General features: G+C 37.0%; 1 protein-coding gene across 1 annotated transcript in view; it reads left to right on the forward strand.

Annotated features, from left to right (window-relative positions):
• Window positions 1-4,958: 4,958 nt before the first annotated feature.
• Window positions 4,959-15,036, forward strand: part of LOC122790537 (extracellular calcium-sensing receptor-like) — a 190,531-nt gene continuing 180,453 nt past the window's right edge. The window contains exon 1 of the mRNA XM_044058086.1: window positions 4,959-5,080. Within this exon, the coding sequence (XP_043914021.1) occupies window positions 4,959-5,080 (122 nt within the window). The remainder of the gene's footprint in view (window positions 5,081-15,036) is intronic.

Genomic DNA, 15,036 nt, shown 5'->3' on the forward strand with positions numbered 1-15,036 from the left:
CAACAATTATTCCCTTTTAGTGTCTGTAAAACCATTAAAAAACTCATTTAAGATATGAACACCACAGCATTCAGACATCAGTATGAAGCATGAAAAAGAAACAGATATAGGTGCCAATGTACTGTCACAATCCAGAAGACATTCTATCCCGGTGTACGTCCCCCTCTTAATATTGATTTAGCCTTCAGATGTATGATGATATATTCTGAAACAGAATGCCTCTTACTTTCCACATTCGATTAGATAGTACTGTCCCTTTATCTACGCATGGCCATCCTTGTTTTACAGATGAGTCAACTGGCAAGTAACAGAAATTCATCATGATTTGGCAGTTAAAAAGAGCCATGCATGAGGTTAAAGCACCTTAAGCAAGCCAATCTACTCTCTGTATTGCTCAATCTCTCCTTGTGTGTCTACCAAGTATTGGGAAATGTGGATCAGTAGACTGTTACGCAGTAACAGAGGGGTCTTCCTTGCAGTGCTCAGTTGAATTTTTAGTCACATACACCTTATCTTAAACTCCTGCCAGGTATCCTGTCCTCTCTTCCAATAACTGGAGTGTCTCTTGAGGGTAGAGAAAGCTTTTATTGCTGCATGACAAAAGGAGTCCTATGTGCATTGGATATAAATGCTTCTATGTATTCTTTGTTGTTTGCTTAACTTAATTACCCAAAGAATTTTGCTTGTCTTGGTAGGTGAATGCAGACTATTCATTGTCTAAGAAAATCCTTTGTTCCCTGATTTTACAAACATGCCAAGTTTCCAGACCTTAGATAAGATTTCTTCCTTAAGGGTATATGATTCTAATCTTATCACTATATGTCTTGGTTTGCCTACTGATCTGTTGGCTAGGGACCAATTATTCTATGAGCCATCTCTATTTTAATCACTTTGGGTGACATCTCAGTCCATGCTGCTATTGGAGAAAGTTTAAATAGCTGTCCCTGCCAGCTTTCTCTTGCACTTCTATCAAGCACAGATTTTTTTCCTGCAGGACCAGTCCTCAGCACCTATTTGCTGTTCTAGTATCTCTTTATGTTTTGTTTCCAGGTCATCTACTCTGATCTTGTGTAACATTTTCTTTCTGTGGGAAGACTTCATTTGAGTAAGTTAAAGTAAAGTCTATCTCATGCTTATGATTTACGGTCAGTTCAATAAAGGAGTCCATTCTTGTATTTAACTTCTGGATTTATGTGGGAATTAATTGAAAAGCAGCCTGCTGGTCAGGTTCTTCAGTCTGTGACAGGGCAGCCATATTTAATCACTCTAACTTTAGCAGTACACTGTAAAGGCTAAGTATCTAGCATCTGAAAGGAAAGCTGCTTTATTCCTTTTTTTGTAATTTCCTTTCCTAGTCATATGATACAGTGAATCTTCTTGCTTTATTTCCTAGCTTTAATGAAGCATTTAAGGCACATTTTTCTACTAACCTTTTAATCACTGAGGGAGAGCCTGAGTCATTGCTTCCAATAGCCAATCCACTATATCAGAAGTCTCCTATGCCTGTGCCTGTGTTTTTTGATGAACTATAGCTGCTATTGTACAATTATTTCTTTTACTATTCTTTATTTAGCTGTTATAATTTTTGTTTGCTCTACTAATGTTAAATAATTAATGACAAGACTATACACCACACAGTATGCATTTTGCCAATCAAACTACTACTGAAAAATGCCATGCCCTTGCTTTTCTTTAAAGTATATAGTGGAAGTTATGTCAATTTTAGTAACTGCTCAGTCATTGTAGTTCATGCTGGATGGCACAATATTCTGAGTGCTCCAACGTTTCCTTTACTTTATCTCCTTTTGCTGTGTTAGATACATATAATCATGATGATGCATTTTATTCACCACTCTCAAATGCGGTAGCCACGACCATCCATGTTAATATGATAATAACAAGGACCGTGCTCTACCATCATAGACGATGGCATCTGTTTGCAACAGCTCTGGAAAAAACGGTGAAAAAACAGCAAAAAAGGGCAAAGATAATTTAAATCTTCCACTATGGCCAGGGAAGGATAAAAAAAAAAAAAAAAGATGAGAACATTCTGGAAGTGCTTATATTACCACCACAGGGCACCAGGCCTTACCACTGCCACCACAAGGCAAATATAGTGTTTTCATTAAGAATGTCCCATTAAACTGCATTTAACTAAATACACCACTGTAACCTGATAAAGCTGGCAAAAAAGGGTCCAGCACCAGAATAAGAGTGAATAGGCTACATTTATTGTATGATTAAAATAAAAAACAACAAATAGGCGTACCGGTTTCGGCAGAACAAAATGCCTTCCTCAGTGCATTGGAGTACATCAGCTCTATAGATAACATTCAATGACATTGATAGTGGTACACTCATAATTTGCATCTTTATTGTGATTGGTGCTGTTAACTCCTTATCTAAGTAAATACAACGTCACTGTGTATCTAGCTTTTGATCAGTGTGCCAAGTATAATGTCAAATAGCAATGTCAGCATCTAGTCCTACATTCTTGTCACATTAACATTACATTACACGGATGACACAGTGCTGTAGTGGTTAGCATTGTAGCCTTACAGCAAGAGGCTCTCTGGTCTGATACTCAGCTGGGGTGGCTTCTGTGTGTATTTACATGTCACCCCTTTATTTATGGGGGTTGATGCCTGGTGCTTCGGTTTCCTCCCCATTACAAAGAAATGCATCTGGAGGTGCTTCTCCCTGGGATTTTGCTGAAAAAAGGCACTGTCCTAGTTGGACTTTCCCAGTAAGCAAATGTAAAATAAAATTAATATAGTATATAATGAAACAGATGGCAGTGAGACAATATTCTGTGATGGGAGTGGGGAAGAAGCTGATATGTAACAAAATTCAAAAACATCTACTGGTAACAGCAGATATACAATTACGATTTAGCAACTGTGTTTCAGTTTATGAAGTCTTTGTGAAAAAGAAAAAATAGAACAGTGTATATTAGTTGTTACTGCTGTGTATAACTTTGATCTGATGAAGCACTGACAAGGGCAAAAACATTCATCTCTTGTTTTAACTTAAGAAGCCATTGTTTAAACAAGCAATTCCAACTTGAATCCTTTTTTCTTATTTTTAAGAAGAAGAATGCAAAGTAATCTTTGACATGGATTGTGACAACTGTTTACTTTAATATTTTTATGACAATATCTAGAGTTGTCATTCCTGTACAACTAGTTTTCCTATTTTTGTTACTTTCCTTCTTCTCTGTGGAAAGTTTGCACTACATTTAAGGATAAAAAACTAAATTTCCTCAGTACTGGGTTATCTATCTAGCTATAGTCACTTAAAAGCACTTACCTATACATACTCATACAAACACACCCACACCCACCTGCACACACACACACACACACACACACACACACACACACACACACACACACACGCGTGCATGTGCCCACACGCCCACATACCTACACACACACACACACACACACACACACACACACACACACACACACACACACACACACATGCACACACAAACGCACACACGCATGCATGCATGCACACACACACACACACACACACACACACACACACACACACACACACACATATTCACGCACACACACATTCATACATGACACGCACATCTGTGGGTAATCTGAGGCATTGCCAAACAACTTGCAGTGTAGTAGAAATCTAGATCACTAGGAAAGTGCCCATGTGCACAAAAGAAAATGTCTCCAAACAGAAGGCATCCTGTCAAGAAATGAACTGACGGACCAAGAGCATCAAATTAAGGCAGCAGTGCTAATAGCTCTATATCACTATGTCTCTCTTACAAGCTTACACACAAACACTCACCCCAAAACACACCGAGTTATAAACCTCCTCTTTTGCTGCTTTGGCTGCCATAGAACCTCCTGTTGTGCATTGGTTATTAGGACAAACCAGCATTATAAGATGTGAAGCACTATGCACATCAGCATAAAAGCTGAAAAAAATAAACAAATTGAAAGAAGCAAACAAATGCACATGCATTTATGCATGCATAAATTCCATTTCAGATGACCTGACTTCAAATGATGTGAGGACAACCAACTGGCTTCAGAACAAACACAGAGTCACTTGGCAAAAGGAAGGAATCCCATCCCAGTTTCTGTGAAAGCAACTACTAATGAGAGAGAAACAAAGTGAAAGAGGCACGCATAATGACATTAAAAAAGTTAAAATGTAGGACAACATTCAAAGTTGTGTAAACTAAAAGGAATACATTTGGTGTTTAAGGTTCAAAGATTCAAAGAAACTTTATTGTCATTTAGGACCACACAAGTGTAGCCTAAACGAAATTATAAATGTCAGATCACGAGAGAAATGTAGTGCAAATAATGTAGATACAGTGGTATCAAAGAATAACATAAGAAAGAAAATAACAACATGTATAACATGCAAAATAAGCAGCCCTGGCAAGCTTCAAGCCCAGTACCCTCTGAACTACAGTCAGAGCAACGCACCACTAGGCCAACTCAGCTTTAATTAATGGTGTTATTGTTTTACTGTTATCATACACTAATAGAAGTATAATTCCCTGACAAAAATATTGTTATTATAAATTATCCTTCCTGTATACATTTATTTCATTATTTTGACTTTGGAAACAGCAAACAATACATTTCATAGTTAAGTAAAAGTATAAGTTATCATTAACTTCATATGAGATGCATTTCATTCCTAAGGTTGAAGGAACTCACATTTTCAGACCTTACAGTTCATATGCCTCTCATCACACATTTGCTTTTTAGTGCTTGCTATTTCTTCTCTTTAACACTTTTCTTATTTAAAAAAATAAATAAATAAAACAGGTGGCCAGTGCAGTAAGAAACAAGAGTTCCTCGGGATCACGTCATTTTGTTATATCGGGTATTACACATTTGTTTCTTCTGTTGATGCCAGTATATACCAGCTGCTCCTCTCACCCTGGATGTACACTGTCAGATTGGATGGTTGAGGGAATTACCAAAAATGGAGACTTCATAGTTGGTGGAATCTTTCCAATTCGTTACCACACTGCTAATCCTGAATTTGTTTTCAGAACTTATCCTAGCACCATACACTGTGAATCGTAAGTACAGCTAATTTTAACATTTCTAATACTAAGATGTTTTATTCAGTTAATAAAAATCATTCTGTATGTGCAGATGGTATGCCTTGTGCTGTCATAATTTCAAAGTCTTCAAACTAAAATAATTTAAAAATGTTTGAATTAAGAGTGATTGTATCACTACTGCTTTACCACTGATTTATAACCATGTCAGTTTTCGTACCAATATTTTTTTTATTGTCAGGTAGCCAGTAGTACAGATTATTAACATGTTCTGATATCATACTCTTCTGGCTAAAGTATTTAATATAACAGACAAAAACCGAAGGCATTTAGATGGAGTTGTGAAAATATTTATTTTTCCTATTGAAAAGCAAACTTACAAAACGTTTTAACAATGTTTATTCTTTTAGTACAGATTCTGTGATAATTTTTTTCTTTAAATTAAATAAAAATATATTAAGTTCTATAAATCTCTGCAATTTACTTCATTGCATATCCTAACCTAATGTTGTTTAGGGAAAATAGCTGAGTTGCTCACAACAGATCAGCATAAATCAGAGATGATGGGTGAAAAACATGATGTTTTACAAGGCCAGAGGAAATGCAGATTACCAGAGATGAACAGATCATTGTTTCTGATGGCAGGGCAGACCTATAATTATGCATAAAGATATAGAATGAAAATTCCTTAGATGGATAAAATTTCATGGTGATATTCCATTGCAAAGTATTACTAAATGAGGCTGAATTATATTTATCTTATTGATTTAGCGGCACTATAACACCATGTACAGGAGTTAAAGGTTCATTTAGAGAATCAACCCTGCTAAAGAATTTTCCAGAATGAATATGGCATCAAACCATTTGTTTAAATGGGAAATGCAGGAAGTTTTGACCGCTGAAGGAAGTACAGTAAATAACCAACTTTATAGTGTGCATGATCAAATATGGATAAAATATGCTTCAGACAAATTATCTTATGCTAGAATACAATGACTAAAACTTGCCTGCTCTGAAATACAGTTTAGGAATGTGACCATAGCTGTCATCTGCTTAGTATAAGGAATTTAGACAAAGGGGCAGATTCATACTGCTAATCTTCACACTGCTACCATGTGCACATCACACCGCAACGTGCACATGATAGTGAGCTATTTTGTATTCATAGATGCCATGTAGAGCCTCAAAACAATGGCAAACAGCATAGTGTACTAATAAAAGAATAACTAGCCAAATTACAAGCTAATTAATCAATCCATGACACAGCCATTCAGGAGATAATAAAGTAATTGGGTAGACTTGGTTTACCTCTTTGCCATGTACTCCAAAACCTATTGCAATGTAGCTGCCATCACACTTAGAAAAAAAAAAAAAAAAAAAAAACAATGTTAGGTGTTGCTGAAAAATAAGGAAATACCACCACCATAAAGATGTGTATTAATGACCCATAACACCAACCTTTGATATGTGTCTGTCCATCTGTCACTGTCTTCACTCCTTCTCTCGCACCCCTTTGCACTGTTGACTATTCATTATGCTGATGGATGATTGGATGTAAATTTCATTTTATAACATTTTCATATTGTCGTTACTTGCTGAAGTACATGCATCTTCTATTGGCTGAATATGTTATCACCGTCCCTTCAATGGTGTGTTTTTGACGTGTGAAGTAGGACTTAATCTGTGGGATGTTGAGATAACCATTACATCTATAAACTTACTTTTGCATCTTGACAATGTTCAAATCCAGCATTATGTGAAACTCTTACTGCTTGTTCTTGTGTCTTTTCTCTGAATGTGTTGCTTATGCATCTGTTTAACTGCTTTCTGTTTTATCAGTTGTAGTTCTCAGCATTTGCATGAGGTCTCTAATCCACAGAAGCAGGGATGTAAGGAAGGACCATACACACACAACTGGGTAAGAATCAAATTTAATGACCAAAACGGAGATTACAATACACATAAACGCTTTAACAAATCAGCGTGTTTTCAATTTACATTTGAAGAAGTCTTTTAAGTGGATGAAAATGCAGTGATTTATTAAATGGTTATTTGTATTGTAACCTCCAGTTTAGTCAGTAAAGTTGATTTTTTACTCGGTCGTGTGTGGGCGGGCTTTCCTTAAGTGCCTGCTTCTGTGGATTATTGGTACAGTATCTGTTGTCTTGGGCTCTTTTACTTTGCATTTTTTGTTTATTTTCATGAGGTCTGATTATGAGCAAGTGTAGTATGTGATGCTAAATTGAATTTAGAGTGCTAATGCAATAGTGGTGAGTTTTTGCCTTATGACGTATTACCATGGTTATCATAACACAAATAACAATATGTCTGCTGTGCTGTAGTAAAACATGGTTGGGTAATAAACTGTGGTACACTTTCACTTCCATATGTATCACGCTGTTGGATATCATGTAATGTGTAATGGGGGCTATAGCTGATATAAATGTAATGTCTACATAATGCTTTTATTGAATGTGTGAGCATTTCTTATAATGTGTGATTGAAAATTATCACAGTATGAACTTCCCTGTGGTGTGCTAAGATAATCAATGTGTCTGTGAAGTTTTATATCTACTTCCAAAGGTTCGAATCCTGATGTATGTTATACCGTAATGTAATTTTTATCCATATTAATAGTACTTGTGCTGCATCTCTTACCATCAAAACACCATTCTCATGTCAACATCATGTTTCCAATTTGCTACACTTTCTTCAACTGGGTATATGTGGATGTATTGCTTATTGTCACACCGGCACCTTCTCTATCCCTATACCAATCACTTAATGGCATGGGGCAGGACACATTCTGATTAAGAAAACAAGTAATGCAAACACACCATACAGGTGTTAATACATGTGCTATAATACAAACCGTTATGTGTCTCTCCATCTCTCTCTGTCCCTCATCACTCCTTCTTTCTCATCAAATTATACTGTAACATATTTAGTGACCTGATATATGACTTGTTCATCTTATATCATTTGGCTACTGTCCTTACTGTGATGAAGCATAATGACTACACTTCACAACACATCCTCCCCTACACACATAGGATGTGTGCTGAGTCATAATAATTATTTCAAAATACATACCATCCTTGTCATGTTTAGCATATTATACACCCAATCAACTTGTAATTTCCCTTGAAGCATGGCTTATATGCAGTAGGTATAAAAGATAATTGCCTTAGGTGTAACTGACACAGTTTGGACAATCAACATATTTAGGATAGTCATCCCTGTGTAGTCTTGCAGTCATGATCAAAATTAATTATGATAATCACATTCTGGCACCCTTTGTAAAATGACCTGCATATTGTATTAAGCTCTGTTTAATTCTGTTGTTTTCTCATTTGGCTCGCTGAGCTTACACCTTGTGCCACAGATTAAGTTAAGTGACAGCTGGATTTTCTCCACTCTGTACTGTCTAGAGTGCTGATGGTGTTGCATCACTGCTAAGCATGTTTGTGCTACAGAAGGCTAACCCAATTAACGTTTCCTTATTTTCTTGAGTACTAAACCATGTTTACTCACCACCTAACATTGTGAAAATATGGAAGAAAAGAACAATTAATTTTTGAATTACGCTTCAGTCCTAAAATGTGAAAGGTTGACGCCAATATGCAAAGTTTATATATACAACGTGTTAACATAAAACAGATCTATTCTGCATTTAATCACAATCACAACATTTTCTCTCTGCTTCTTATTTGTACAAATGCTGGCAGAGAGAACCATTGAACAGTGAACACTGCTACTTCCCATTCGTGTTCAACACCTTAAAGTATAATCATGCATGCAGTAATACTTGGTCAACATCAGCGTAAAAAACGTTTCTCAGTATTGTGCTTTAGGAAGACATTTTGAAGAAAAATAAGTATTGTTACTGGACTGCATTACTTCATTACATGGAAATTGCTTACTGTTTTCAAGGAAATGCACTGAACAGTGAGGCTAATGTATCACTTCATTCTGGACAGTTAGGTCTGCACTACAGCACTGATACAAATGACATACAATCACATAGAGCCTTGGCACACATACTACCTCATTACTTAGTCCTAATGATATACAACCACACAGAGCCTTGGCACACATACTTCATCATTACTTGGCCCTAATGATATATAACCACACAGAGCCTTGGCACACATATTTCATCATTACTTACCCTAATGATATACAACTACACAGAGCCTTGGCACACATACTTCATCATTACTTAGCCATAATGATATACGGCAACATAGAGCCTTGGCACACATACTTATTACTTAGTCCTAATGATATACAACCACATAGAACCTTGGCACAATTACTTCATCATTACTTTGCCATAATGACATAGAACCACCTAGAGCCTTGGCACACATAGTCCATCATTGCTTACCCTAATGATATACAACCACATATAGTCTTGGCACACATACATCATCATTATTCAGCTTTAATGATATGCAGCCACATAATGTTTTGGGACACATACATAATCATTACATAGCCCTAATGATACACACCCACATAGAGCCTTGGCACACTTATTTTATCATAACTTAGTCCTAATGATATACAACCCATAGAGCCTTGGCACACAGACTTCATCATTACTAAGTTTTAATGATATACAACCTCATAGAGCCTAGGCACAGAGACTTAATCATTATTTACCCTAATGATTTACAAACCCAAGAGCTTTGGCACACATACTTCATCAATACTTACCCTAATGATATACAACCACATAGAGCCTTAGCACACATACTTCATCATTACTTACCCTAATGATCTATAACCACATAGAGCCTTGGCACACATACTTCATCATTACTTGCCAAAATGACATACAACCACATAGAGCCTTGGCACACATACTTCATCATTACTTGCTGAAATGACATACAACCACATAGAGCTTAGGCACACAGACTTCATCAATACTTAGCATTAATGATATACAACCCCATACAGCCTTGGCACACATACTTCATCATTCCTTAGCCCTAATGCTAAACAAACACATAGAGACTTGGCACACATACTGCATCATTACTTAGCCCAAATGATATACAAACACAAAAAACCTTGGCACACATACTTCATGACTTAGCCCTAATGATATACAACCACAAAGAGCCTTGGCTTGCATACTTCATTAATACTTTGCCCTAATGACATACAACCACCTAGAGCCTTGACACACATTGTCCATCATTACTTACCCTAATGATTTACAACCCATAGAGACTTAGCACACATACTTCATCATTACTTACCCTAATGATATTCAACCCATAGTGCTTTGCCACACATACTGCATTATTACTTACCCTATGATATATAACCACATAGAGCCTTGGCACACATACATCATTACTTACCCTAATGATATACAACCACATAGCCCCTTGGCATACATACTTCATCATTATGTAGTCCTAATGATATACAACCACATAGAGCCTTAGCACACATACTTTGCCATTACTTAGTACTTATGACATACAACCATACAGAGCTTTGGCACATATACTTCATCATTACTTCCCCTAATGATGTTCAACCCATAGAGCTTTGCCACACATACTGCATCATTACTTACCTTAATGATATATAACCAAATAGAACCATGGCACACATACTTTATCATTACTTTCCTAAATGATATACAACCACATAGAGCCTTGCACAAATACTTCACCATTACTTAGTACTTATGTCATACAACCACATAGAGCCTGGGTACACAGATTTAATCATTACTTACCATAATGATGTATAACCATATAGAGCCTTGGCACACATACTTTGTCATTACTTACCCTAATGATATACAACCACACAGAGCTTAGGCACACATACTTGATCATTACTTAGTCCTAATGATACAACCACATAGAGCATGGACACACATACTCCATCATTACTTACCTGAATGATATACAACCGCACAGAGTTATGGCACACATACTTCATCATTACTTACCCTAATGATATAAAACCACATAGAGCCTGGACACACATACTTCATCATTACTTAGTCCTACTGCATAAAACCATTAAGAATTATTTTGTATTGGCAGTGTATACTGCCGATGCATAAGGACATACCATTGTTAATATCATTAGCATTCATTAAGGTTTATATACCATCAAAACAACCTGATGATCTATGACTACTTCATTGTCCATTGTGTCTTTCACAAGTCAGTTTGAGTCTCATGGTCACAACACAGGTACGTCAGTCTCAGTTCTGCAATATACATTCATGATGACCCAAGTCAGCAGTATATATTTACTAGTGACCATGACATTGACCTTACTCCTTTATATGAACAAATATGGCTTTGCACAAAAACTTCAACATCACAATTCATTCTCTGGAACAGAATGAGAAAGTAATTCTGTCTACACCTCACTTTTACAGTGCAGAAGACTTATTTGCTTGCATTTGCATTAAGTGGTCTGTCCTCTACATTGTAAAACTAGATAGGTGGTTTTAATTACATTGCAGTAAGTTTGTGTGTGGACTGTGTACAGAGTTGTGTAAATAGCACCTTACATACAACTGACCTCACTAAAATAGTAGACAAAAAAAAAATTTACACTGCAAGGTGAGTCCACATCAGTGTCTGACCCTTCTCCAGCATCATCTTCGCTACAACACAATACTGATGTCATCCTTTATAAAGAGTACTCTAAAAATATAGAAGCCAGACTTCCTGCAGTGGCATTTGCATTGTGTACTGTTCTTTGTAGATTGTGTAATTAGATCAGTACAGGGTTGTAATTTCACAACAAAGTGTGTGTGTGTGTGTGTGTGTGTGTGTGTGTGTGTGTGTGTGTGTGTGTGTGTGTGTGTGTGTGTGTGTGTGTGTGTGTGTGATGGTGGTGCCATAGCATCAGTGGAGGATTAATTCAGCAGCTGTGCTCAATAGATTCCCACTTATGAGTAACATTTACATGTTCAGATCAATCCCGCATCCCTTTTTCACTCTGTCCACAAACACTTACTGTCTACAACACAATGATGAGGTCATCATTTCAATACCACACTCTGACACTACTAAAGTCAGATCTCACCTATGGTGTGTGCCTGTAATATACTTGTGTGTAGTCTGTGCCAGTAAATAGGTAAAGAGGTTAAATACAGCAATGAGGCTCTCCTGATTGTGTGTGTGTGTGTGTGTGTGTGTGTGTGTGTGTGTGTGTGTGTGTGTGTGTGTGTGTGTGTGTGTGAATGTAAATGGATGCAGGAGTGTGTTGCACCTCTTAGCATTAATAGCAGTTGCAATTCCAAATAGCTGTATACGTCATTTTTGCACACTCATCTCCTTTTCATGATACAACCAATGTCATCCCTTCAGAGATGCAGTTTGGCTCCCATGAGGTCAGACTTCTCCTGTGGTGCATGCATACAGTACCCTTGCATGTAAATTGTATGAGTAGATAGGTAAGGAGTTTGAATATAGCAGTGAGTTTCTCCTGACTGTGTGTGAATTTAAATGGATGCAGGAGTATCTTACATCTCTTAGTATTGACAACATTCAGAATCCCACATAGCTATAAATGTTATTTTTGCACACATACCTCATTTGCATGGCACTGCTAGTGTTATCCTTTCAAAGATACAGTGTGGCTCATATGCAGTCAGACTTCTGTGATTCATGCCTATAATGCACATAAGTGTAGATCTGTGTCAGTAAATAGGTAAGAAGTTCAATTACAAGAATGACTATCCTCTCTACGTGTATGTTTCTTCCTCTTACAGTGCAGAACAGGCTGCAAATATATATATGCAGTATATCTATACAGTGTTCTGTGTGATCACATTTTAGTAGAAACATCAAGGTAATACACAATGGTGATGTCATCCATTGAAATGTGCAGTGTCAGAGTTGTAAAATAAATCTCTAGTCGCACTTGTGTTTCGGCAAACATTTATTAACTTGTGATATTAAGTATATTGTTCAAATCCCGACATCACTGCTCACAGTCATTGTACATGTTGTTAAAAGTGTTATCACCCACATGTGCATGTGTAGATGTTGTTTCTGGTTACAAGGGTTTATTCTATATTTCCTTTTGAAAGGCTTTATTGAAGATTGATGCTGTCATTTGAATAGATTGTTCTACCCTCACAGTGACAACACAAGGTGTGTTTGGGTATACCTAGCATCAGGCTTTGTTTTCTGACATACAGCAAGATCCTTTCTAAGTAATTACTGGGACACATATTCCTTGATTCATACACATGATGTGATGTTTTCACATCACCAAACATATGAAAGGATGTTTTGCACTTATACCAAGGCACATTAATTGATCCCACAATGGTGTTGATTTTCTCATTGCTTGGTCAAGTGTTCGAAACCAACACTGAGTGTCTGTAAGCATTTTTGCACTTAACTGTTCTGTAGAAAAGGTACCCCCCCCCCCAATTCTGCTGTGTATGTATAGAGTGGCAGAGGCCTCTCCCTCCATTTTAGCAGCTAAAACTGATGGGGAAACAAAGTAAAGCTGACTGAATGACTTCACATAGGTGGATTTCAAGAGGTGTGATAAGAGTTCCCCTGTGGTACATGTGAATTATAGCCATATTGTCAGTTGGAGGAGTTGTACAGCTTGATGTTCAATTCTTGCATAGGAAATTATTTTGTGTTAAGGCACTGATGTCACACAACATTATATCATGTCAGCATTATCTCTTGATATGTTGAATTAACATACGTAAATGTAGTACATTTGTTCTGTCAGTATAATTATGAGATTGCTACTGTATGGCATATGCATTGAGTACTGTGGTGTACACAAGTGAGCTCCAGTTCTTGGTTAGTATGTGTACAAACATGCAGACAAACCTTCCTTGACTATAAAACATTGATACAGGACTGATCACAACTGTGTGCACATCAGCATACTCATTTAATTGCAATCAGTCTGACATGCTGTTATGAAATTCATTATCAGGAGGCCTTTCTTGATTCCCTCATTCATTTCATTTGATTGTCACAATACCCATTGCTATCTCCTGTGGTAGATGCTGACAATACACTGCACTGTGGAATATATCTATCAGATTGTGATGTTTGCATCTGTTTTTATATGTCTGCACAATAACTGTCACAGACAGGAGTGCCATACCCAAGGATATTCCATATGTCACACACTGCTCCCAAATTTGCAACATATCTCATACCTACATAATAGATGCAAAACCATTACAATATTGAAGTGCATAATTCTCTTCAAGAGGGATCCTCCTTCACCATGAGTTATGTCTATTCCTGTGGCTTACATAATTAATACACGGCTCGGTGGTAACATTGATGGGATCAGTTTGATCCATGCAAAAGTAGATTGTGGTTTCTGAGCCATTTATGTTTTACTAAATATTACATTGATGAAATGCACATTATGCAGATATCCCATAATGTATGTGCTGTCCTTGCTGTCATCTCCAACCTTATATCCTCCCCACCCAAGACCAACAACAACTCTACTACAGGTCCCATACTAGATTGGATCCTTACTTCTGACCCCAGTCTCTATCATAGCCCTGGCATCCTTCCCAACTCACTCAGCGACGATTCCCCTACCTATAGAACTTCTAAACATTCTCCCAAACAACACCATTACAGAGAATGTAGTAATCTAACTCAATTTGACACCATTAAGTTCAACTCTATACTGTCCAACATCAACTGGACCTTCCTTCATAACCTCCCCATTAATGATGCAGTAGTTACTTTCAACAAGACGTTCCTTGATGTTCTCAATTCTATGGCCCCAACCAGAAAAAGTAGGGTAAAATCCAACTGTGCCCCCTGGATCACTAAGCAAACATGCTCTACTATACATCAGAGGGATATTGCCTGGAAAACATGGATCAAAAATAAAACCCATACCTTACTTCAACATTGCAAACAACTTAGGAACTTGTGTAAAAAAATGGTCATCAAAGGCAAAAAAAAGCA

This window comes from Protopterus annectens, chromosome 16.part0 (genome assembly GCF_019279795.1).
Source record: "Protopterus annectens isolate FY-2018-M chromosome 16.part0, PAN1.0, whole genome shotgun sequence".
Classification (NCBI taxonomy): domain Eukaryota; kingdom Metazoa; phylum Chordata; order Ceratodontiformes; family Protopteridae; genus Protopterus; species Protopterus annectens.